The sequence below is a fragment of the Coniophora puteana genome (genome assembly GCF_000271625.1).
Source record: "Coniophora puteana RWD-64-598 SS2 unplaced genomic scaffold CONPUscaffold_5, whole genome shotgun sequence".
NCBI lineage: Eukaryota > Fungi > Basidiomycota > Agaricomycetes > Boletales > Coniophoraceae > Coniophora > Coniophora puteana.
In genome coordinates, this window is record NW_006913057.1 from 1,309,189 (window position 1) to 1,331,801 (window position 22,613).

At 49.3% G+C, this 22,613-nt stretch overlaps 8 protein-coding genes across 8 annotated transcripts; 6 read left to right on the forward strand and 2 right to left on the reverse strand.

Moving 5' to 3' along the window:
• Positions 1-2,010: 2,010 nt before the first annotated feature.
• Positions 2,011-5,674, reverse strand: CONPUDRAFT_164712 (exocyst complex component Sec10). Its single transcript, XM_007769675.1, has 15 exons — positions 5,567-5,674; positions 5,431-5,506; positions 5,218-5,381; positions 5,096-5,165; positions 4,835-5,043; positions 4,689-4,787; positions 4,509-4,630; positions 4,283-4,457; positions 3,870-4,235; positions 3,533-3,813; positions 3,396-3,473; positions 3,106-3,341; positions 2,844-3,054; positions 2,731-2,793; positions 2,011-2,674 (listed from the first exon to the last, which is right to left on the reverse strand). Exons 1-15 carry the CDS (start codon positions 5,615-5,617, stop codon positions 2,245-2,247), a joined length of 2,631 nt encoding a protein of 876 aa, XP_007767865.1. The 5' UTR covers positions 5,618-5,674; the 3' UTR covers positions 2,011-2,244.
• A 124-nt stretch (positions 5,675-5,798) lies between these two features.
• CONPUDRAFT_122556 (uncharacterized protein) lies at positions 5,799-8,702 on the forward strand. The gene is made up of 10 exons (XM_007769676.1): positions 5,799-6,114; positions 6,166-6,333; positions 6,385-6,661; positions 6,709-6,820; positions 6,870-6,957; positions 7,014-7,114; positions 7,164-7,241; positions 7,292-7,584; positions 7,638-7,897; positions 7,953-8,702. Exons 1-10 carry the CDS (start codon positions 5,830-5,832, stop codon positions 8,553-8,555), a joined length of 2,265 nt encoding a protein of 754 aa, XP_007767866.1. The 5' UTR covers positions 5,799-5,829; the 3' UTR covers positions 8,556-8,702.
• Positions 8,703-8,718: 16 nt separating this feature from the next.
• On the reverse strand, positions 8,719-9,448 carry CONPUDRAFT_54664 (uncharacterized protein; the record flags this gene model as incomplete). The annotated part of the gene is made up of 3 exons (XM_007769221.1): positions 8,719-8,956; positions 9,005-9,084; positions 9,152-9,448. The coding sequence occupies 3 exons, from the start codon at positions 9,446-9,448 to the stop codon at positions 8,719-8,721; spliced, it is 615 nt and encodes a 204-aa protein (XP_007767411.1).
• A 93-nt stretch (positions 9,449-9,541) lies between these two features.
• On the forward strand, positions 9,542-10,948 carry CONPUDRAFT_102782 (uncharacterized protein). Its single transcript, XM_007769677.1, has 3 exons — positions 9,542-10,127; positions 10,175-10,560; positions 10,614-10,948. Exons 1-3 carry the CDS (start codon positions 9,688-9,690, stop codon positions 10,841-10,843), a joined length of 1,056 nt encoding a protein of 351 aa, XP_007767867.1. The 5' UTR covers positions 9,542-9,687; the 3' UTR covers positions 10,844-10,948.
• A 31-nt stretch (positions 10,949-10,979) lies between these two features.
• CONPUDRAFT_122562 (beta and beta-prime subunits of DNA dependent RNA-polymerase) lies at positions 10,980-17,019 on the forward strand. Its single transcript, XM_007769678.1, has 16 exons — positions 10,980-11,213; positions 11,264-11,423; positions 11,473-11,780; positions 11,832-12,627; positions 12,675-12,896; positions 12,953-13,200; positions 13,252-13,265; positions 13,329-13,346; positions 13,398-13,418; positions 13,471-13,748; positions 13,798-15,224; positions 15,278-15,327; positions 15,378-16,168; positions 16,216-16,359; positions 16,411-16,629; positions 16,686-17,019. Exons 1-16 carry the CDS (start codon positions 11,029-11,031, stop codon positions 16,902-16,904), a joined length of 5,100 nt encoding a protein of 1,699 aa, XP_007767868.1. The 5' UTR covers positions 10,980-11,028; the 3' UTR covers positions 16,905-17,019.
• Positions 17,020-17,212: 193 nt separating this feature from the next.
• On the forward strand, positions 17,213-18,502 carry CONPUDRAFT_136631 (uncharacterized protein). The gene is made up of 2 exons (XM_007769679.1): positions 17,213-18,203; positions 18,264-18,502. Exons 1-2 carry the CDS (start codon positions 17,243-17,245, stop codon positions 18,272-18,274), a joined length of 972 nt encoding a protein of 323 aa, XP_007767869.1. The 5' UTR covers positions 17,213-17,242; the 3' UTR covers positions 18,275-18,502.
• A 177-nt stretch (positions 18,503-18,679) lies between these two features.
• CONPUDRAFT_34922 (uncharacterized protein) lies at positions 18,680-19,041 on the forward strand (the record flags this gene model as incomplete). The annotated part of the gene is made up of 2 exons (XM_007769108.1): positions 18,680-18,791; positions 18,851-19,041. Coding segments are annotated over 2 exons (303 nt in total), but the record flags the coding sequence as incomplete, so codon positions are not given.
• Positions 19,042-21,182: 2,141 nt separating this feature from the next.
• On the forward strand, positions 21,183-21,660 carry CONPUDRAFT_152955 (pre-mRNA branch site protein p14; the record flags this gene model as incomplete). The annotated part of the gene is made up of 3 exons (XM_007769680.1): positions 21,183-21,203; positions 21,256-21,432; positions 21,490-21,660. 3 exons carry the CDS (start codon positions 21,183-21,185, stop codon positions 21,658-21,660), a joined length of 369 nt encoding a protein of 122 aa, XP_007767870.1.
• Positions 21,661-22,613: the final 953 nt, after the last annotated feature.

Genomic DNA, 22,613 nt, shown 5'->3' on the forward strand with positions numbered 1-22,613 from the left:
ACGTCTTGAACTTTCAGATCCTACGCGTATGAAATGACATCAGTTGGTTTTACGACCATTTATATACTACCCTTCGACCGCTGCTGACCTTCCAGTCAACTCTTCGCCTTATGATCACCATGTCTGATGCAACTAAAGACGCTACTTCCCAGGCTGGTGCTGCTTTCCGCGAGGTAAAATCAACCCACTTGACCTTCAGTGTGACTCGAATTTATGTGTTTTTCAGGATGGCAGCATTGGCCACCAATTCACGCCCAAAGGGGCATTGGGTGGCACAGCTCAGAGCATTGGAGGACCGTTTGATAAAGAAGGGATGGTCGGCAAACGTAAGAAGTACTCCTTTCTATCTCGATAGATCTCTTACTGATCATGTTCTTTGTGAGATAGATTTCACCACGGACGGGATTCTAGGCGGCACGGCCCAGATGGCTGGCGAGAAAGTCAGCGGAGGTTAGGATATTGCTACTCGTCCAGTTACCAAAACATTCTCACTGTATTTACATTTCCTCAGCTGCAGGAAGTGCTAAATCTCAGGATCAGACGGGCCCCGCTGCGCGTTCCTCTAGGTCCTAAAGCAGTTTGGAACCCTTGCTGCAACGTACTTATGTAAAGACGAAAGTATTACAAGTATGAAGCACTAGCAATTGGTTGACTGTGTACATTTATGCTAGTTACTTCATATTGTAACTTTCCGTGTAGACGCTTACAAGTATTCGAATGGGAACGAATCTGTCGTCGCCTGCTTCCTGTTGTTGGACTCTTTCTCTATCGTAGACGCCGGAATAGGGGTAATTTCAGCCGGACCATATCCTGATGACGTTTCGGACCTTGTCCGGCCCATCTACGCGGACACCCGAGTCTCGTCTTGCCATAGCACAACCTTTCTTTCCCTGTCTTTGGCAATGGCGGCACGTCTCCTTTCTTCGACCGTCAGATGCACTCCTAAATACACAGCCCGTGTAGGCCTACTTTCGCCTTGGCGGGGGATTGCAACCAGCCAGCCGGAAGCGTATGTGGAGTCCGAGTCCGCGACGGGTATCGCATACCTCGCGCTCAATCGCCCACAAAGCAAGAATGCAATCTCTTTGCGCCTTTTGAAGGCAAGTCAGAAACGCTCATGTACGCCAGCGCTTCCTGAAGGTATACGTGTCTTCAGGAATTCCGTGAATGCCTCGACGAGGTCAAATACGACAAGAGGTATGTGCATCAATGTCATGCCTTCTCCCGAGAATATATTTGGTGACGCTCTTGTCACTTAGCATACGCGCCCTCATAATCCGCTCCTCTACTCCTGGATCATTCTGCGCTGGCGCGGACTTGGTCGAGCGGCGCTCTATGACGCAGATCCAGGTGAACAAGTTCCTTGTAGACCTTCGCTCCGCTCTCGGCGCGCTGGAGGGGCTCCCTGTCCCCACAGTGGCCGCGATTGACGGTCCCGCTCTCGGGGGAGGCCTTGAGCTCGCTTTTGCATGTGACCTGCGCGTCGCTGGTGTGTGGATCTCATATGTCAATGACAACATATGGACGTATTGCTAAAGGGATAGACCTTTAGGATACGACGTGACCAAGATTGGGCTTCCGGAGACGCGACTTGGGATCATTCCCGGTGCTGGCGGGACACAGCGAGCTGTCCGGCTGCTCGGTATGCCAAAAGCTAAGGACCTCATCTTCACTGCACGCATGCTGACCGCATCAGAGGCGCTTGAGTGGGGTCCGTTCATCCCTTATTACCGTGGCGTTATTTGACGTGTGCACGTCTAGGTGTGGTTGACTACGTCTCAAAGGAAGGGCAGACAGCATTCGAAAGGTCGCAGAAGCTAGCTCAGGAAATTGCTAAGAGCGGTTTGTCTTGAGGTATTCGCCCGTCTCCACTGTAGGCTCATGCGTCACATACACAGCTCCACTTGCATTGCGAGCTGCCAAACAGGCTATCTCCCGTGCAGCCGACCTCTCACTTGAGTCAGGTACGGAATGCTTCCCCCATACATGACGTCCGAACTGACACGTTCGCAGGCCTTGATTTCGAACGTGCATCTTACGAGCCATTGCTCACCAGTAAGGATCGGACGGAGGCGCTGAACGCATTCCGCGAAAAACGCACCCCCGTATTCAAGGGCGAGTAGATAGAATAAAATGGTCAGATGATAATAGTACACGTTGTAAATTAGGGAACTTCCAGAATGTGACGATTCTAATGGTATGCACCGGGAGCACAAACATACACTAAGAAAGTGGCGATATCGCCTACGGGCCTGGCAATACTCCGCCCATGGCATTGCGCCCAGCGACAAAAAAGTTGCTAGCAAATCCACTCGACATGCTCTCGCCAAGTCTCAGGCCTTCCAGCTCACGCATCATCACGCTGAGTCTCGCCATCTTGAAGCGGTCTTTTAGTGGTTTGCTTCCAGCTTCTGGACCAACAATTGCAGTGTCTTCATCCCCACCCTCGTCTTCGTTAAAGCGTGTTTCGAATTGGCCCCAGTCGCTCCGCTGGGCTAGGTAGGGGCGAAGCAACGCAGCATCGATCCGCCCAAGATAATTCTCGGTGATGTACGACCGTAAAATCTCGGGCCTGACGAGGAAAACGTTGCCAAGCTGACGGATAAACTCGAAGCGTTCAAGAAGGGCAGCGACATTGAACGAGGCTATGGTGTCCTGATAAGATTTAAGGTCCCTGAGATAATGTGCCTTCAGAATCGATGCTGGGGAAATATATTATACCACACTCACTTCGCAAGCATCAGACCACCGGTTGCGCTGACTGGGAACTTTTTAAGATGTTCCAGAAGTGCTCTGGTGTAAAGCCTCAGTCAGGTAACTCATATGAATGCGACGACACGCACGCGTGGAATGTAACTCCAATCTCCGTCAAGAAAGCCTCTTGGTTCTTGCCGCTTAGATTCTCAAAAGCAGCATCGCGAACCCTTTCGAGCATGTCACAGCAGGCTACACATGGCTCTGTGTTGACGCGAGCAAAAGAAAGGTCGTCATTCCGAGGCTTAAAATCATTCTTCTTCTGCTTCGTCAACTGCAAGGAAAGCCATGCCACAATGGCTGCGCGTTCCGGTCAGCGGCATACCAATCAGTCGGACGGATGAGACCCACTGTCTATGACTCGTTGGAGAAGACTGTTGGCGCCACCTTCGATGCGGCTAACAGTCTGGTTATTGAATATTGTCATTTCGCGCCTTACAGTAACCGACGCAGAAGCCAAAGGAAACAAGGCGATGTTGGCGTAGTGTTGCCAAAGATGGCAAATGAGGTCAACGGAACGAAGGACTGTTAGTGCTTGTAAACCAGGTTCGGCTTTTGGGTCCGCGGCCTCAAGCCGTGCATAGGCTCTTTGTAGACACAATAATTCAGTGGCAAGTACACGAACAATGTAAAGGACTTACGTCTCGACCGCAACCTCAAGATAAGCGCTACAGACGGCTTCCGACAGCACGCGTAACAGGGCAAATGTATTTTTCGCGCTGTTGCGAAGAGAGTAATTGTGAGCGGGATGCTTCATCGGGATGCTGAAGGTGCATACACATCGTTAGGCATGCTCAGCTCCACACACCGACGAAGCGCCTCAGCATGCCATTTGAGCATTGTCTCGGCTATGTCGATTTGTAAGTATCCGTCTTCTTCCTGGAGAGGTTCCTCTGTAGTCTTATCTTGCAGGCGATCAGCACTTATACCACCAAATCTCATGATAGCGGCTGCTGCCTGTGCAGATGTGCTGTTTCCGCTTGCGTTTGATGTAGCAGCGGCACTGATTTGATTCACGACTCGGTTGAACATGGAGGATTTCCCCTTGACTATCCGCCCCTGTCAAGCAAGATCAGACTATCTCTGAACATGCATCAAAGGAGTAGGTCACGCACATGAAATCGAGTGAAATCCGCAAGCAATCCTGCATATAGCTCCCCTAAGCTTTTGCTCTCTCTCTCTAGGTACTTTAGGCCTTCAATGTACGGCACGAAGAGCTCATCCATTGCAGTCTCAAGCATCGCACTGACTGACAGTGAAGTCGCAGCAGTGCCTGAAGTCGATGGCCCGTTGGACAGCGTTCGACGAAATTCTGACATATCCAGAGCGGAGCGACTTGGAGTCACAGATGGAAGTTCGTGAGTTTTCAGATCCTCGACGAGGGTAGAAGTCTCAGAATGGACGAGCTGAAGCATTCGGAGATACGCAAGGTCGGAAAGGGTTGCACCCTTGTGGAGGAGCTGCTCCATGTACTGCTGTATCTTTTCGGGTGTCAGCATGTTCACACAGAGTCGTGGATGTAGCGAACCGTTTGCGAGAAGACACGCTGTAAGAAGACTTGCATAACAAATTGAGGATTAGGAAAGACTGCTTGTACTATCTGTGCCTCTTGCCCCACAGTCGACCTAATCTCGGTAAACAGATCAGTGAGACCAGATTCCGCTATGGGAGGTGGTTCATCGGAAATCACGATAGAATTCCACCTGTTAAGTTGGCTTATTAAGTTGGATCCTGGAAGTTGCGACATTTCCTACATTGGGTCGTTGTTTTGTGCTGGTGCGTCACGGACCTTATTGATGAAAAAATCGTGTTGGTTCACGTAGACTTGAACACAGGAAGCACCACCGTTGAAATCTAGCAGTGTTTGGGCGCAGTGCTACAAGGCAAGACCTTTGGTAAGACAAAGCACACGTAGAAAACGAAAGGGGACCTGCATGCATCAACTTTGGATCACCTTTGCGGTAACATCGGTCGAAGAGATACAGCATGTCCTTTTCGAACTTCTCGCAGTACTTGTCGATGGCTTCACGGGTCTGGCCTACCGGTTAGCACGTCATTCATTCGGACATCTTGTAATAACCTTCTCAGCATTTGGTAGATCAACCTCCCTTGCCACTGTTGTAAGTCTTCTGAGGATGGTAGCAACTTGACTTCTGCCCTCTTTGCCTTCTTTCTTGAGTGCGTCAAGCCGTGTTGTGTCTCCGCGAGAAAACTGAATGTAATAATCGATGAGAGTATGTGCAGCATGCGCCCTTTGTCGCTCGATATGCACAGATTCCAGCTGTTCACCTGTAACGCACACTCAGGGGGGAATGGATTGTGAAACCGTGTCACCGCGTACCAATCCTTATTGCTGCTCGACCAACTTCATTCATTTTCCCCTCTATGGTTGTGAAAGAGCTACCTGCAGCCTTTTGAAGTTATCAAGTCAACCGTATGTAAGGCTTGACAGATATGACGTACCTCAAACCCTTGACTGAGGTTAGCCATCTTCTTGGAGTACTCTCGCTCTGCAACACGAACGCTCTTTTCGTTCTGCTCAATCTTGGTCTGAAGGTCTTTCCTGACACTTATGAGTTTGTCAACGGCTTCTTCGAAAGACCTGATGAACGGTTTGGGATCGAAGGCTATGCGCACACGTTCAGCATGTAACGACAAAGTCGTAGCTGCACCCACGTCCTGAGCTGGTTTTTGACTGCAAAATTAGGCGCTCTGACATCGATCCCACGAAATCCTTGACATCAAACTTTCCCTGCATGAATGTGACATGGAATGAATGAAACAATTAGCTTTAGAAAGCATATTGAATGACCTCGAAGTTGCTGAGCCGTAGATGTTCATCTTCATAACGCGCTGATCCCATGCTCGGACCTGGATGTCAATACGCTTAATACACAGAGCCGGCTCGTGGTAGTCGAACGTAGATTCGGAGTAAGTGTCGAGTTAGAGGCGTTATTTGCACTTGTTGAATTCTAAAGCTTTTGATCCTGTTTAGGTAGCAGACTCCTTTCCCTGTCTTTGGCAACTCAAGCCAATCACAGGTAGCCGGGTTGAAAAATCTTAGGCGTGGTGGGTATGGACGTCACCACTAACCTCAAAACTTTGTTACAGGCTCATTTAGCGACGGATTCAGGCGCAGTCTTTCACCTTCCTCATGTCCTCTCTCAGCTACATCCAGACTGCATCCAATCGCCTCATTTCAAAAAGTGGACTACTCGTGTCACATCTCTCCTGCACTCCAAGGACCAAGGAATCAGATGGGCCGGCCTATGTCTAGCATATAAAACCACTACGATGGGGAAATCTGTCCTTATGGATACTGCATCTAGCTGGGTGCCATTGGCTATGTCATATCTTTCGGTGCGATGTTACCTGTTTGCGCCTAGATACTGAAAGTCCAATTGTCATCAGGGAAGCGATACAGCTGTCTTGAGGGTGGCAATAAGATATATTCGCCATGTACTTGCTGCCTCTCTTGACATACAAGAATTCCAACGGCAGATTGTGATACCTCTTGTTCCTAAATTTGCGACTGCTTTGGCAGCTTTCGTGGAGAAAGACACGGAGCTGGGCATCAAAGTATGTGATGAACTTGATTTTTGCAACTGAATGTCTAAAAGTCAAAAAAAGATGTTATCTTTGGATACCTTGACAGAACTTGTTCCAATCTATCCTAACTTACATCGAGCACAAAACAACAGCTTGTCAGCTATCTGTTTACGAATCATCGACACCTCTTCATTAGGCGCGTGTAATAGGGTCATTGTTGCGCATGGTGCTCGGCTTCTCTCTGTACTGCATTTCACTGGTGGCAAAGTTGGGGCAGCCTCACTTTGGAGGAAAGCTCTTGAGGACATGATTGGCTCTACTTGGACCGCTTTTGCAGCAATGAGGACCAGTTTCCCAGGTTTGGTGGGCCCTTGACCGACATCATCAATGCTGATCGCAATTTAGGTCAGAATTATCCCATCCCTCAAGGCCGAGGCCACGATGACCCTTTGGCCTCCATCCCTTTACATACAGACCGAATGAACAACAGTGTAACAGCCCTATGTCATATGTTATGGTGCGTGCCAGTACAACTAGCTACAGCAGCATTCACCCCATAGCATTAGTACCACTGCCTCACGTCCCGTGCAATTGCCCATTGGAACACTTGTGAAACTTGCCGTGGCTCTCCTTGGTTGCACTGGGAATGAAAAGGTCAGATAAATCAACTCGGACCTTACTTACCGGCCAACATTGTCTTGAATGTACAGAGAGAAGGTCACATTGATCCTGTCACTCGCGACCTCGAGATAGCAGCGCTTCCATCTATCTGGACCTCCGGCACCAAGCTTACAACCGCCCTAATCGAATGGTATATCGCCTCCACCGTGATTCTCGAGTAATTTTTGATCTCCATATAGCACTCAGGCTCTGTCAACGCCCCATGCTACTCAACTTCTTGGCGTTCTGGTCCCGCACTTGGAACGAAGTTCCGCATCGTAAGCTTGTTGTGCTATTCTCAACCTTCTAATTCACAATTTCTATTTAGTTTACCACGAGAACGATTTATCCGGGCCACCAAAGAATTACTTCTTGCCTGTCGCCCTATACTACACGCTCGTTTCCTGGTGATGCGTGTTATGAAAGCAAACCTCTCTCTCTTGACACCTCTATTGTTAGCTCAACGCGACGAGAAGATTGAGGCTAACCCCGAACGGCAAGAGAACAGGAGAAGTAAGAAAAGACGACGTGAATACGAAGGAGACGAGGTTTTTAAAAGACACAGGGAAACTCTATGTGCTACCTCCGACGATGAAGCTTCTCTAATTGAAGCCTTGCACCGTAAAGCATTGTCCGTCTAACCCTCCAAAAAAGCGCTAACATAATGCTTTTAGTACTGCAAGCAACACTGCGGATATCTCGTACTGTACCTTCTCACCATTCGTTGGCCTCTCGGGTCCTGCTGTCGGCTGCGTTTGCGATGCGTACAACGTCATCGTCAACGTTATCTCATAACGCACGCCTTCACGATCTCCTTTATTCAAAGATCTGCCAACTAAGCATAGAGACTGCACGTGGTGGCTATAATGCGATGAACAAAAACTTGGGCTTGGTCCTCCAAGGAGCCTTGGTCAGCTCCACGAGATCGAACGAAGTGAGAACATTAATTCCTATAGCTCGCCCAGACTGGATTGACCATTTCTTCCTAGTTGCTGTATGATCTCTACAATGATCTTGAACTACTCCTGCACCCTCGCTTGCCACCTCTTGTTCGGCCATTACCACATGTAGATGAGCTGAGTCTATATCGTGCTGAAGAAAGCAACGACGAACGCTCGGCAAGACAAGCGGTGGGTGTGGTCACGGTACAAGACTCTCAACCCACGCCTCAGACAGACGCGGAGCATAGAAGAAGTACCCTCCTACATCTCGGCCAGCAGGAAGAACAAAACGTTTCTTCAGGGCTTTCACCAGTATCAATACAAACGGCCTCTAATGTGGTATCTGTACGGAGTGCGTCAAAAGCACCTCTGGACATTCCTCCCCTGCCGCCGTCGCAGAACTTCACACCGCAGTTCAGCCCAGCTATCTCTTCCAACATAAGCCCGGTTCTACCTTTTCCCAATACAGGTGGTCATGTACCCTCATCGGCAACAACCCCACATATGGATGCACTGGGGGATGACTCCAATTCTGCTGGAGCAGTTGCGCCGGCAAAGCCATCCTCCATGGACGTTGATGATGATGACGATGACGATGACCAGGAACTCCCCACTATCGATGTCGAGTCTGATAGCGATCACGAAAGCTGAAACTTGTGGGGGACATGATTTTGTTATATACTGTGCATCCGGTAGCGTTTGGCTTGTCCAGGTAATCTCTGGATGCTCGTGTCTTCTTCATCAGAGTCAACAACCTTGGGACTCTGCCAATTGACTCCTTGCATCATGACAGGAACCTATGATAGATAAGGTGTCAACGGGACCACCTGGTCTGCAGCACACGCACCCGTTCAAGAAAAGTTTTGGCCACCAAATTGTCAGAGTCTAAAGACTTAGCCCGTTCGAAGTAAATCTGCGCCCGTCCGAGCATGTCTCCATTGAAACATGTATTCTGGTCGCCCGAATCATCTGGTTGCGCCATGTACACGCAGATAAGCCCAGCATACACATGAAGTGGTGCATTGTCATGGTAGGGGAATGACGGGAGGTACCTAAGTAACATTCGAGACCACGAAAACGCGTTGAATGCTCGAACGTACAATTCCAGCTCGTCGAGAGCGTCTCTGTATTTTCCAGCATTGATCAGATGGATGACAAGCTCGGATAAGATGTGTTCTCGCTAGAAAGGATAAGGGATGAAAGCGACTATGTACTACCCGGTAAGTGGTGATGTGGTGTCTACTCACCTGGTTGGGCGACTGCAACATGATTGTGCGGAGGAACTCTGTCTTGCGTGAATTACTCTGCAGAGTTGCACCACTATCAAGTAATCGAAGACTCATTCTCCATTTTTCCTTCCAGTCTACCTCCTTGCAGCGCGCTAAAATGGCCCATGCATGACGGGCTCGGTGGCTATCTCCACGCTGTAAGCTGACATGGAGAATGTCGAAGAGCCGTCGTATATGAGTGGCACGGACATTGATAACTTTCTTTTCGTTGCCAGGAGAGAATAGAAATATATGCTGATGATCGTCTGTGTCCATGGAGGGGCTGTGGTCTGGCTGAAAACAAGCAAATTTACCAAATCGTTGGGTGCATAATATGTAGCAGTACATGACCAAACTTGGGACACTGACCTGCGACCAACTTTACCATGGGCTTATGACGAACTTGCATCGAATTTCTATTCTCCCAATCAGACTTTCGGCACAACGTGTGTGCAGTCTTCTGCGTAGCGCATTACAACACTACCTCGCCTGATTAATTGGCGTCTCTTATATTCATGGACGATCTTGAACTCGGAGCTGCCGTGTGGGGCGCACCTAGTGACACCACCTTCCCCGTCCGCTCGTCGGCTTCACCGTCCAATGATCAGTTTGACGATTTCGACGACTTTCATACACCAGGACAGACGGAGCCCGCTCACTCAGTAGCCCATGACGATGACTTTGGAGATTTTGGAGACTTTGGGGACGCAGATGCCACCACCGGCGAGGGTTTTGGTCAGGATGATGAATTCGGCGAAGTCACACCCATCTCTAGCTCCTCGGGGAGTACATGGCAACCTCCGGTGCTCAGTCCTTTACCGGAGAGAGAAACATTGAAGAGGATGGTTGACGAGATCTTGGAACCAGTCTGGAGCAGCGACCTGACAATGCTCACTACGGACGAGGACATTAGACAAGTCGAAGGGATAAGCCAAGTCTTGACGACACCACAAAGGTCAGTAGCTCAACGCACATATCACTCATGTCTCATTTCTCGTCTAGTCGCATCTTGTTCAATGCCATTGCTAACTCCCCACCGCAAGTGGAACTACTGAACTGGACACGATCACGGATACGACAGCAACACCTAATTTCACTAGGATTACCCGTAAATCTGGATGAGATGCATCCTCACGCGAACGCCAAACCACTGCCACCGTTGCAGATATCAACACGTCCTATGTCGGCTCCTCCTGGTCCGCGAGCCGGTGCTCCGGGTAGTAAACCGTCATCAAGAGAACACTCACTCTCGCGAGCGGGAACGCCCCGCTCTGGAACTCCTCAGCCATCCTCAAGAATGAAAGCTTCAAATGTTAACCAACTGCGATTAGGACCGAGACCACAACTTGATGATAAGAAGATTGAGGAATTAGTAAATCTGGAACAGGGTAAGTATTCGTGGGAAGTTGCTCACCACAGCGCTGATGGAGGTGTCGCGTAGATCAACTGACTCTCCTTCCTTTGTCCAAACTGGAGCAAATGCTTGTTGACATCCGCACCGAAACGACGAATGCGTCTTCGTTGCTGACTTATCTTCTCCAGACGCGCGATGCACTGGAGCAGGATTCAGAAACGTACAACAAGCTTATCGCAGAGATGGTGAGTGAAGCGCAGAAAAAGAGCATGGCAAAGGGACGGACTAGTGTTGGTAAACGCGGGACGATGGGTTGACTTGGCCAAGGTTGAACGTTGAATACTAGCATATTAGCTATTAAGATAGGGGCTTGTACAGTTTTGGCAGCTATGACGATCACGTGGCGGCTCAGTAATTTTGAATGGAATAGATTGTCAGAAAAGTTTGGGACCAGAGGCCTCCTGAGTTGCGTCCCTCGGTCTGCTCACAGCTGGCGAGCACCATGAACATCGCCCACTCGATACCTTCCACTGTATCAAGCGTCTCTTTCTCATTCCTCACTAGCCAGGATATTCGCCGCATCTCTGTCAAACAGATCGTCAATCCTGTTCTCCTCGATGATCTGAATAGACCTAATATCGGAGGCCTCTACGATCCTGCTCTGGGACCGAGCGAGCGTCAGGACATGTGAGTGCGCCAAGTATTTTCTGGCCCGTCTAACTAAACGAGGACGATAGCTGCGCAACATGTCGCCTCAGCTACTTCACTTGTCCTGGCCACTTCGGCCATATTGAACTCCCGCTCCCAGTATTCCATCCGCTTTTCATGGTAAACGCGTACAACATCCTCAGAGCCACTTGCTTGTTCTGTCATAAATTCAAGCTGCCACGTACAGTTGTGCGTATATGTACTTGCCACCATTACACAAACTAATTTCCGGTCATAGCTATGTAAATATGCTGCTAAACTGCGACTGCTTGAACATGGCCTACTCGAAGCTGCACATGGCATCGATGACATCCGTCTCATACAGCGCAAGGAGAAAGGCGATGATGCTGAAGATGATGGTGGCTCGGATGAGACAGCGCAGGAGTTTGAAATGCGTGTCAACCTATACGTTTCGATATACCTATCTCGTGCATCTAGCAGCAGGCGAGATCACTACAAGGATGGCCTCGTTTACCAGGCCCGCAAGGACATTATTTCGGACTTCATGCGCACAGCTATGATTCGGCAATGTAAAAACTGTGGAGCGTAAGGGAGTTCTCATTTGGCTATTCCTCTTCAAGTCTAATTCATTCACAGCCATGGCTTCACCTTTCGAAAGGAGGGTCACACAAAGGTCATCGAGTACGACCTTACTCCGAAACAGAAAAGTCAACACGCTTACTCTGGCTTAAAACGGCCTCGCGTGCTTGATTTGGCTCCAGTCCCGAACCATTCAGACATAAACCATATGGATGTGGACTCTGCCAGCTCTGAATCAGAAGGGGAGGGCGAGCCGATTCTTTCTGAGGACAATGACGAACCTCCCAATGTTGCTAAACCCTCGGAAGACCACCAAGCTCGCGCAGTCAACGGTAAAATCAAAGGGAAGCGTGGGCGAAACGAGCGACTCATGCCTCCAGAAGAATGCCGGGCTCACATACGTCGTCTATTCAAAAACGAATCGACATTGTGTTCCCTTCTGTATGGGCGACACGGCCCATTTGCCCCGCTCACGCCCACAGGTCTGTCGCTTGCCTCCGCAGACATGTTCTTCATGGAGGTCGTCCCTGTGCCACCCACACGCTTCAGACCACCAGTAAGGATGGGTGAAACGCTCTTTGAGCACCAGCAGAACGAGCTTCTCTCAAAAGTGCTGAACAGCTCTTACCGTGTACGCGATGCCAATGCCAATGTCAGGGCGAAAGATGCAACAAAAGACCAGTCAAGAGCTGAAGAGTATCTATGGGACTCGGTGGTTCAGATGCAAATTGACGTCAATAGCTTCATTGACAGTAATAAGAATCCTGCTCCCGTACGACAGGGGAAGCTGCCTCCTGCAGGTGTGAAGCAAGGGCTTGAAAAGAAGGAAGGCCTGTTCCGAAAGCACATGATGGTAGATATCGCTCTCCTTACTCCCATCCGCTGCTGACTATTCTTAAGGGTAAACGTGTCAACTACGCAGCGCGTTCAGTCATTTCCCCCGACGTCAACATCGAGCCAAACGAGATTGGTATTCCACCAGTGTTTGCTCGGAAATTAACATACCCTGAACCCGTCACTCCTATCAACTTCCATGAGCTGCGGCAATATGTGATTGCCGGTCCTAAAAACTATCCCGGAGCAACGATGGTGGAGTATGAAGATGGGCATCAGCAATCTCTGGTAAGCGATATTTATATCATATACACTCACCTGGGCGTTTCTTATGATTTATGCAGGAGAACATGACTATTGAGCAGCGCACAGCAATAGCAAATCAGCTGTTGACACCTTACAACGGTAGCGACAATCGTCGTGGCCTTGCGACCAAAACCGCGTCTGTCAACAAGAAGGTGTATCGACATCTACTCAACGGCGACATCTTGATCTTGAACCGACAGCCAACACTGCACAAACCTAGTATGATGTGCCATAAAGCTCGCATATTACGTGGCGAGAAGACCATTCGAATGCACTATGCTAACTGGTGAACATCATCCTCTCTTACTTTGACACGCACCTTATTAGTTTTCCTTAGTAACTCTTATAATGGTGAGGTTTTTAACTTGCAATCTACGCTATTGACTGACTGACTGATGTCGGTTTCCCATAAAGCTGATTTTGATGGAGATGGTGAGTAGTAAGGGCCAAGAGGTTAACCACGTAACTAACTCTTTGGGATAGAAATGAACATTCACTTCCCTCGTAAGTACATCCTCCGCAAACAGTTTTAGAAGTTTATCATCGTTGCATCTAGAGAATCAAGTAGCTCGCGCTGAGGCGATGCTCATTGCCAATACCGACAATCAGTACTTGGTGCCAACCTCTGGAAAGCCTTTGCGTGGTCTCATTCAAGATCATGTTGTAGCTGGCGTTTGGATGACATGTCAAGATGCCTTCTTCACTCGAGAAGAGTACTTCCAGCTACTCTATGGCGCCTTGAGGCCTGAAGACCAGATAGACCAAGTGGGGAGGCTGAAAACACTACCACCAACAATATGGAAGCCGGCACCTCGTTGGACGGGCAAACAAATCGTAAGTACACCGAAATCGTTTGCAAGGGTGTTATTTAACGTGTCTGAAGATCTCCACTGTCCTGAAAAACATCACTCCGACCAATGCTGAAGGTCTAAACCTTGAATCTAAGGCCAAGGTTCCAGGCAATCTGTGGGGCAAAGGTTCGACGGAAGATAACGTCATCTTCGTTGACGGAGACCTTGTCTCTGGAGTCCTTGACAAATCGGCATTTGGTGCAACGGACTACGGCCTTGTCCACTCTGTCTATGAGCTGTATGGGGCCGATGTTGCTGGTAAATTGCTAGGGATCCTTAGTAGGCTCTTCACAAAGTTCCTCCAGCACCGAGCTTTTACTTGCCGCATGGACGACCTCGCTTTGACCCCTGATGCAGACAAACGAAGGTCCGATATCTTGGATGATGCATGCAACTTTGGCACCGATGCTGCTATCGAGAACTTTCCTTCACTGGTTGGTCTAGACAAAGAGGACGTCCCTCAGGCGCTAGCTTCGCTACTGCGAGACATCCTCCGGGACGATAACAAAATGGCTGGTCTTGATGTCACTGTACGAAACAAGATGGGAGGGCTCACGAAGTCTGTCGAAGATGCTTGCGTCCCTGGAGGTCTTCTACGGAAGTTCCCCTACAACCACATGCAGATGATGACACTGTCTGGTGCCAAAGGCAGTGCTGTAAACGCACGACAAATCTCGTGTGGTCTGGGCCAGCAAGAGCTAGAAGGTCGTCGTGTACCTCTCATGGTCAGCGGCAAATCACTACCCTCATTCAAAGCTCTGGAGACCAAAGCTATTGCTGGTGGATATGTTGCAAGCCGTTTCTTGACGGGGATCAAACCTCAAGAATTCTACTTTCATTGCATGGCTGGTCGTGAAGGTCTGATTGATACAGCTGTCAAGACTTCACGTTCCGGGTACCTTCAGCGTTGCTTGATCAAGCATTTGGAAGGACTCCGCGTCCATTATGACCATACTGTCCGCGGTAGCGACATGTCGATCTATCAATTCCATTACGGTGGAGACGGCCTCGATGTCACCAAACAGAAACACTTGTATCAATTCGGCTTCGTGGCCCAGAACGAAAAATCTTTCGTCAATCGTCTACAGCCTGCGGAGGTTGCTCAGGCCATCAATGAGGAAGATGCTATTGCGTACATGAAAAAGGTTCTCAAGAAGTCTGCTGAGCGCGAGGACAAGCATACGCCTGCGCCGCGAGAGGTTTACGATCCAGCCCTGAACAAGTTCACACCAAGTCGCTACCTGGGTAGTACTTCGGAAAAGTTTGCTAGCGCACTGGACAGCTACACTAAAACTAATCCTCACAACCTACTCCGGTCCAAGAAGCTTCACCATCCTCTTCCCATCAAAAAGCGGAAGGACAACATGTCTGTGAATCACTTCAAAATGCTAATGAATGTAAAGTATATGCGAAGTCTGGCTGACCCTGGGGAAGCGGTTGGTTTACTGGCATCGCAAGGGTGAGCCGACTATGAGATCCGCTTCATAATGCGGTGGTTAATAATAAAACTAGAGTTGGCGAGCCATCAACCCAGATGACTTTGAATACTTTCCACTTTGCCGGTGAGATACCGCGTTGCAGCATAGTCACATATGAACTGAAGCCTTTCCAGGCCACGGTGCTGCCAACGTTACGCTCGGAATTCCTCGACTGCGAGAAATCGTCATGACGGCTTCGCAGAAACCCAAGACACCCTCTATGACCATGGAAGCTCGTGCAGATACGTCTCAGGGCGAGGTTTCAGCCTTCTGCAAGCAGGCTAATCGCATGACCCTCGCTCAAGTCGTTGAGAAGATTACTGTACGAGAGCGGCTAACCGCCAGCGGAGATGCTCACCGCACGGAGTTCATCGTCGACATGGAATTCTTTCCCGAGGAGGAGTATCGAAGCGAATATGACGTCGAGCCATCAGAGATCTTGGCCGTGTTTAGCTCCAAATTCCCCCTTTTCCTGAAGAAGGAGATTCAAAATGAAATCAAGAAGATTGACGCTGATCTGAAGAGCCAAATTGCTGAGCTTGGCAAAGGGAAAGTGTCGAAAGACCTTCCGGTGGACGGGGGAGATGCTGAAGATGAGGCTGCACCTCCGAGTCGGGGTCGAGATGATGACGAAAGGAGTGAAGAGGGAGATGGTGATGCGGAGGACGAGAAGCGGGCGAGGCAGCGGAAGCAGCAAGCTACTTACGATTCGGACGAGGACGAGGACCCAACCGAGCTTGACGAAGATGCAATCGAGGCGGCGTTTGCCACTGCGTCTAACGATGATGAAGAGCGGGCTGAAATTCCGAAGCTCAGCAAGTCACTCAAAGAGAGGATCAAGGTTGTTTCGGACTTATTCCAGCACAACCTCATCTTTGCCACATCATTTGATTTTACTACAAAGAAGTGTACATTCAAGTTGGAGGTGAGTCCCAGTACGCCAGTACCACGCGGGTGCTAAAAAGTTCGTAGTTCACTGCAGAGTTCCCAAAATTACTGCTGGTTGGCGTGGTGGAACGCACTTGTCACAAGTCCATCATTCGGGAGATTCCAGGCATCGCCGACTGCTTCAGTTCGGCAAAGGACAACGATCAAAAGGGTAAAAAGAAGATTCAGGTCGGTTCTATCGTCGCTGGTGGACCTGTAAACGAGCTGACCATTCTCAAGGTCACTACGAATGGTTCTAATCTTCAGGGAATGTGGCTCTTTAACGACCAAGACGTCATTGTCAATGATACTATCTACTCCAATGACATTTACGCCATCCTGAAGACGTACGGTGTGGAGATGGCTCGCGCGGCTATCCTCCGGGAAATTGGAGGGGTGTTTAGTGCTTACAAAATTGATGTAGACATGAGACATCTAGAGTTGATTGCGGATTATATGGTGAGTCTAAAGGTTCCTTTGTAGGGGAAATTTCTTAGTGAGATGGCATATTCTAGACTTTCGAAGGCGGGTACAAGCCTTTCAATCGGAGCGGATTGTCTAGCAACCCTTCCCCACTCCTCAAGGCATCTTACGAGACAACCGCTGCATTCCTGTCTGATGCCACGCTGTATGGCGACTTCGATGATCTCTCGACTCCATCCGGGAACATCGTCATGGGCCGTCCGAATAGAACGGGGACGGGTGTGTTTGATGTCGTCATGCCCATCGCATGACGAAGGTTCCACCAACTAGACACTTGCTGCCATGCATATGCTATCACTGCTTTATGTCGGATCATTTACGGGACTTTTATGTAGCCCTTAACATTGTTATGCATTTCCTTTTGCCGTTCCTAGCGCCAGAGTTTGGCCCAAGTTTGGCCAGTCTTCTATAGAGCGCGGTGCGTGACTAATTAACACGTCGCGTAGTGAAAACGTGACTGTGACTGTTGGCGTCGCGTTACAGGACAATGGTTCAACTTTTCGTTTTCGTTTCCTTTCTGTCCTGGCTCCCACGAGTTATACCTCTCGTCTCCCTTACCACCACATTCCCCATTCTATCATCGCCCGTCATGCATCGTCCAGGACCGCTGCAGGATTTGCCACTCGATCAGTTCGCTAGCGCCAAAGAGTTGGCCCCTCAATCAGCCAAGAAACGCTCTCTTCCCATTCACTCACCCATATACAACCCCACCAAGCGGCGCATCCTTAGTGAAGAAGGCTTTTTTGCACCCAAGCCTCTTGATCTCTCCTTATTCAACGCAAGCACTCCCCAGTCACCTTTCCGCACGCCGCGGAAAGCATCGCCTTCGAAAAGGCACGCCTGCTGGGATCAGCCTTCATCTCCTGGACCCACTGTCCCTCCAAGCCCAGTCACTCCTTCTCCAAGTAAGCGATGGTCATCAAGGTCTCCGCCACCCTCGAGTCCATTTGATGCTTCTCCGGAGACACCGAAGAAGTCGAATCAGCCTCCTTCTCCAACCACTCTTCGCCGTTCTCCACGCCTACGGAATACACCTAATTCCCCAACATTTATGCTAGCGCAGCGCGAACCACCGCAGCTTTCAGACAGACAATCCAATCATTACCCCGGCTTCGATATGTACTGCGACCCTCACGTATCCATCCCAGCCACATCTGTATCTGCGACAACCCAAGACGATTTCGGGCACAGTCCAATAGAGGGCTATGCAGCCAAGGAGGAATCAAAGGAGAATTTAGCTCCGAGGAAGAAGACAAAGAAGCCCGGGTCGCTTGTTGACTCCTCGAGGAAACGCAACATGCTTTCAAACATATTTAACAGCGGAAAGTGCTCGTCGTACAAGGGTACATTGCAGTTTGGTGAACTGCCTGCGCCGCCCCCAAGCCCACCCGTAGCATCGCCGGGTGTGCTCCAGCAGTCGAGCGTACGTCAGTCCAGTCCGCGGGGTAAGAGTCCCTCGCTAGCACTGACGCCCGATGAAAGGAAGGAACGGAGGAAGCAGATGAGCCAGGAGGATGACTATATGGAGGTCGACCAGAAAGAGAATCAAGGTACTGTCCCTCTTCCACCTATTTCGGAGGGCCGATAAGCTCATTTCGTTGTGTTCTCAGTTGTAGTCTAACATCATTTAACGAACTTTTACCCTTTGTGCTCACCATTTATGACAACTGTAAATTAATACACAACTTCTACTTACAAGCGTACATAACTTATGCTTAGTATTATGACAAAGTGGCTTCCTTACTATGCATGTCAATATGATATGTTGGGCCGATGGCGTCCTTTGCGCTCCTCATTTGCGTTCATCCTGTCTGCAGGGACGACCCACTCTAACTTATATAATATCAACCTACATTGGATTGACGTCCTTTAGTCCCTAGTCACGTGCGACTACCTAATCACTTATTAATTTAGAGTCTAAGTTAGTCAGTATACCGCGGGTTGCTACACGCTGTATCTCTTCTCCACGTCACTAGAAACCGCCATGCTGGTGTTTCTTTGGGCCTATCTACTGATATTCAGTCCACTCGCCTACGCGCAGTTTGGTTTCTTCGACCAAATGTTCGGTCATCAACAACAGCACGCTCAGCGGGGGAACTCTGGAGGGGCTTCGCAGTGGGCAGTACATGCCGACGCAGGTCAGCCTTTCCTACTCACCGCTTTTCTTCAGCTAATAGGCTGCCTCGCCCTTCGTCAGTCTCATGCTCGCAGTATCTCTGCCCAGACACCCTGATTTGCGTTTCGCGGCCTGCAGACTGTCCCTGTCCCAATGTGGAAGATGTCAAGTGCACAATCCCGGACTCTCAGGACAAAGGGTCCGCTACTGTGCTGTGCGTTCGCGGAGAGAAGGAGTGCGCCAGTGTAGAACAGTTAACGAGAAAGCATTCGAAATAGACAACGAGGTTACCCCGCGAGACGGCTAGTGTTGTACGTATCTTGTTACCTGAAGTGGGCGAGCGTGGCGTCAATGACTCTGATTCTATTCGCATCAAAAGAGCGCGTTCCCCCGCCCCACTTTGCTCAAGGCGCCCCGCTCTGGATGGGAGGAGATTCGTCACACGAGATCAGTGGCCGACGTTTTGTATTATCACAATTTTTGGAAATTAATATTGTCGGCGACATCTATGCTGATATCCGTGGCTTAAGCACTTATGCATATGCACGGCAAATATTGTGGCAGCGCGTCATGCGCTTGAATGTTCTCAGCATTTTTTTTGGCTCTCTGACTTATCCAGGTGCGACGCAACCCATGATTCCCGCTCTGACAGTAAAGTCCATGCGTATGTCAGAGACGATATCGTGGCAGGGGACAAAGCGACCGGGAAAAGCAATCACACGCAGCCCCTGCATGAGGACAAGCTCTGCTAATCCTCGGCCCAGTTCCCGGTGGGCGCTTCAAGAACTCGCAACCAACGGCCACGTCGGTGGTGTACAGGTCGGGCTATTCTAGACTATGTTGGCGGTATCTAAAGCCAATTATAAGTACCAATTTGGTGTATGTAAGTTCCACCAAAAAAAGCTAACTCTGAGCCCAGACAACATACGGGTGGAATCTTGCTGGGTGGCCGCTTTAGAACTCTATGCGCGCAGATAATTAGCAAAACCCGATAACCATGGGCTCGAAGATAGAATGTCGGAAAAAGCGAAATTGCGTCGAAATGCATTGAAACGCATTTTGATGGTAACCCCGTCTTAATGGGGGGTTCGTAAAGTTGAGATGCCGTTCCAACGCTCCAAAAAACGGGTCATCGACGACGAAAAGCCAATCATATCACGTCGCTACGACCGCATTCCCGCCTTGGCGCCGTCTTGACAACATTTAAATGGCATTTTGACGATTTGAACCCCCCATATAGTTGCATTGAGACGCGAAATGCCGCCACCGTCAAGATGCCCGTTTTGGTTTTTCCGACATGTCTGATGTATATGTCACGTATATGGATTTTGACAATTCACAGTCGGTTCAACATGAAGCTTTGAACCTTGACGAACGTAGGACTTATCAACCCTCCGCAGCATCAGATGTTGTGGCTGAGTCTACCATAAACCGTGTCATTTTCTCTGACACTCGACCGTATGTGGATCTGACTTCAGGTTGCCCTTACAAACCGGTTATAAGCTTGAGCTGCAGTGGCCTTGGTGACTCCACCTTTGGTTGTCCTGCAATTTTGAACGACGTCAACTTAGTCATTAAAATAATCGATGCGGGTGGTTGGGGATATCCGAGGGTGTTGTACACGCAGACGTTGCGCAGACGCACAAATTGAATCAACGGTGAAAATGCAGAAGAAGAAAATCGCCTGGCATTCGAAAACAAAATGCCTGGGGTATAGCCAAGTACGGTATGCCTTGTCCGCCTAAGAAAAAACTCCGGACCACTCACCAATATCGAGATAAATACTCCGCTGTAGGCACCATTGACTACTGCCAGACGTCGTCTAGAAGCACTGTTTTGTGATTCTGGCGAGACTGACTCTCCCGCTCATGACGGGCGCCTTGCAAGCCCCACACAGTGTATCGCACGACGTGGCGCTTATGTATTGTCGATCTAATGTAGTAGCAAGCACCATCCTATTATTGCTGCATGTTGTACAAATATACAATGTTATAAACGGCCGTCTACTTGTATATGACGTCGACATTTGTACTACACAAGAGCTCGCTATATTTGCAAGACACAATAAACAGGAATAGCACAGACCACTTAATAGTGGTAAGTCAGATTCGTTTGGTATAAATTGTACGCATGGCTACTTTCGAATACAGAATCTATGGATACAGTACTTGACCAAGATTAAATTTGGGAGACTTGGAGTTGAGTTAAATTTCCCGCGCATTCGAAGTAACGGGTTCCGAGTGAGCGGGCTTCCGCAAAGCGGGCGGCGAAACCATGCTGATCTTTTCAAACCCCGCGCGCGTTCCGTGTGCTGACGTAAACTCCAAACGTTTCCCTACTCTTGGTGCCAGACCCCGTTCCGTTTCCCAAGAACAGCATCTGTCGCTTGTACTCCTCTTCACTGACGCCTAGTATGGCTGTACCAAGACCAACGGTATGCTCGCCCTTTGTGATAAGTAGCATCCTCTGCTTACCTCGTAAGCTAGTCGAAGCTGCCCCCTGGCGCCAACCGCATCTTGTTTGTCAAGAACCTCAACTACCAGATCACAGGAGAAGACTTGTATGATCTTTTTGGTCGCTACGGAACTGTAAGACAGATACGGATAGGCAACGAGCCAAAGACTAAGGGCACCGCCTTCGTCGTATTTGAAGACGTCATGGACGTACGCTCTCATCCTTTTACCCATTGTGAAATTTCAAGGCATTTACCTCTCCTACAGGCTAAGAACGCCCTCGAACATCTCAATGGTTTCCATCTACAGGAGCGCTACATTGTTGTTCTGTACCACATGCCAGCCAAACAAGACGCAGCAGCAGCGAAGGCGGATCTTGCTCGCAGAGAAGAAGAGCTCGCCCAGCTTAAGAAGAAGCACGACATCGGAGACGAGTAAGATTAAGAATGTGCTGTCCCTTAGCCCTATTCATCCGTATGTATGTCCGTTCATTAGAATGCATAATCAAGAATGTTGACATCATGCACACGGCTAAAGCTAAGTGCTTGCCCTGGCCCCTTTAGCCACTGCATTGAGGGCACAGTCGTTCTAAATGCAAAGCTACTTTATGTGAGAAATGCATTGCGATTTTGTACTGACAAAACCCACTGTACGATTGTGGAAATTGATGACTGGAATCCCTCAGTTATTTTACCAAAACAATGGGTAGTCGACGAAGCTCACTATTGCCAGCATGTCTGTGTGCATTGTGGCGCAACACAGTCAGGTGGATGATTTGGGCTGAACCTGCAGTTTCTCAAATCGCATCTTATCTGGTCTTTGATGAGCAATCATATGATCATTGTCTGAAGTTTCTTACCTCCTCTTCAGGCTGCATGGTGTGTGTAAGTGGCTCAGCAAGGTATTCGAAGTGGCTTGCTCACTAGGCTTGTGGTATGCCCACAACTACGTTCTCAAGCAGATCAGCTCGCGCGCATGTAGTCACTAGGGCCAACGACCTTACCCTTTGTAAAGGTGTTTTACTCTATACCGTCATTAGTACTCACGTTACCCTTTAGCGCTCGCCTCTCACCTTCGGTAGAAACACATGTCGATTCCCGGAGGTGGCAAGAAGCCTGCACATTCATTAAGCCGTCTTATACCTTTCGACCCTAGGAAAATGGGAATAATGATGATATTACTCTCACCGTCCACATGTGAAATTGTTATAGGCTAACCTGGGCATAAGGGCTCATGAGGACACTGTTCACGGCATCCATGGTTCCTCTGGTATAACTGCGGGTGAGCGGGGTCGCACGATCCAATATTGTTGGGGAAAGGTTTAGTCAAACGCACGTATTTATTTTGTGGACGCCGCTCGTTCATGGCAATTTACATGCACATACAAACAA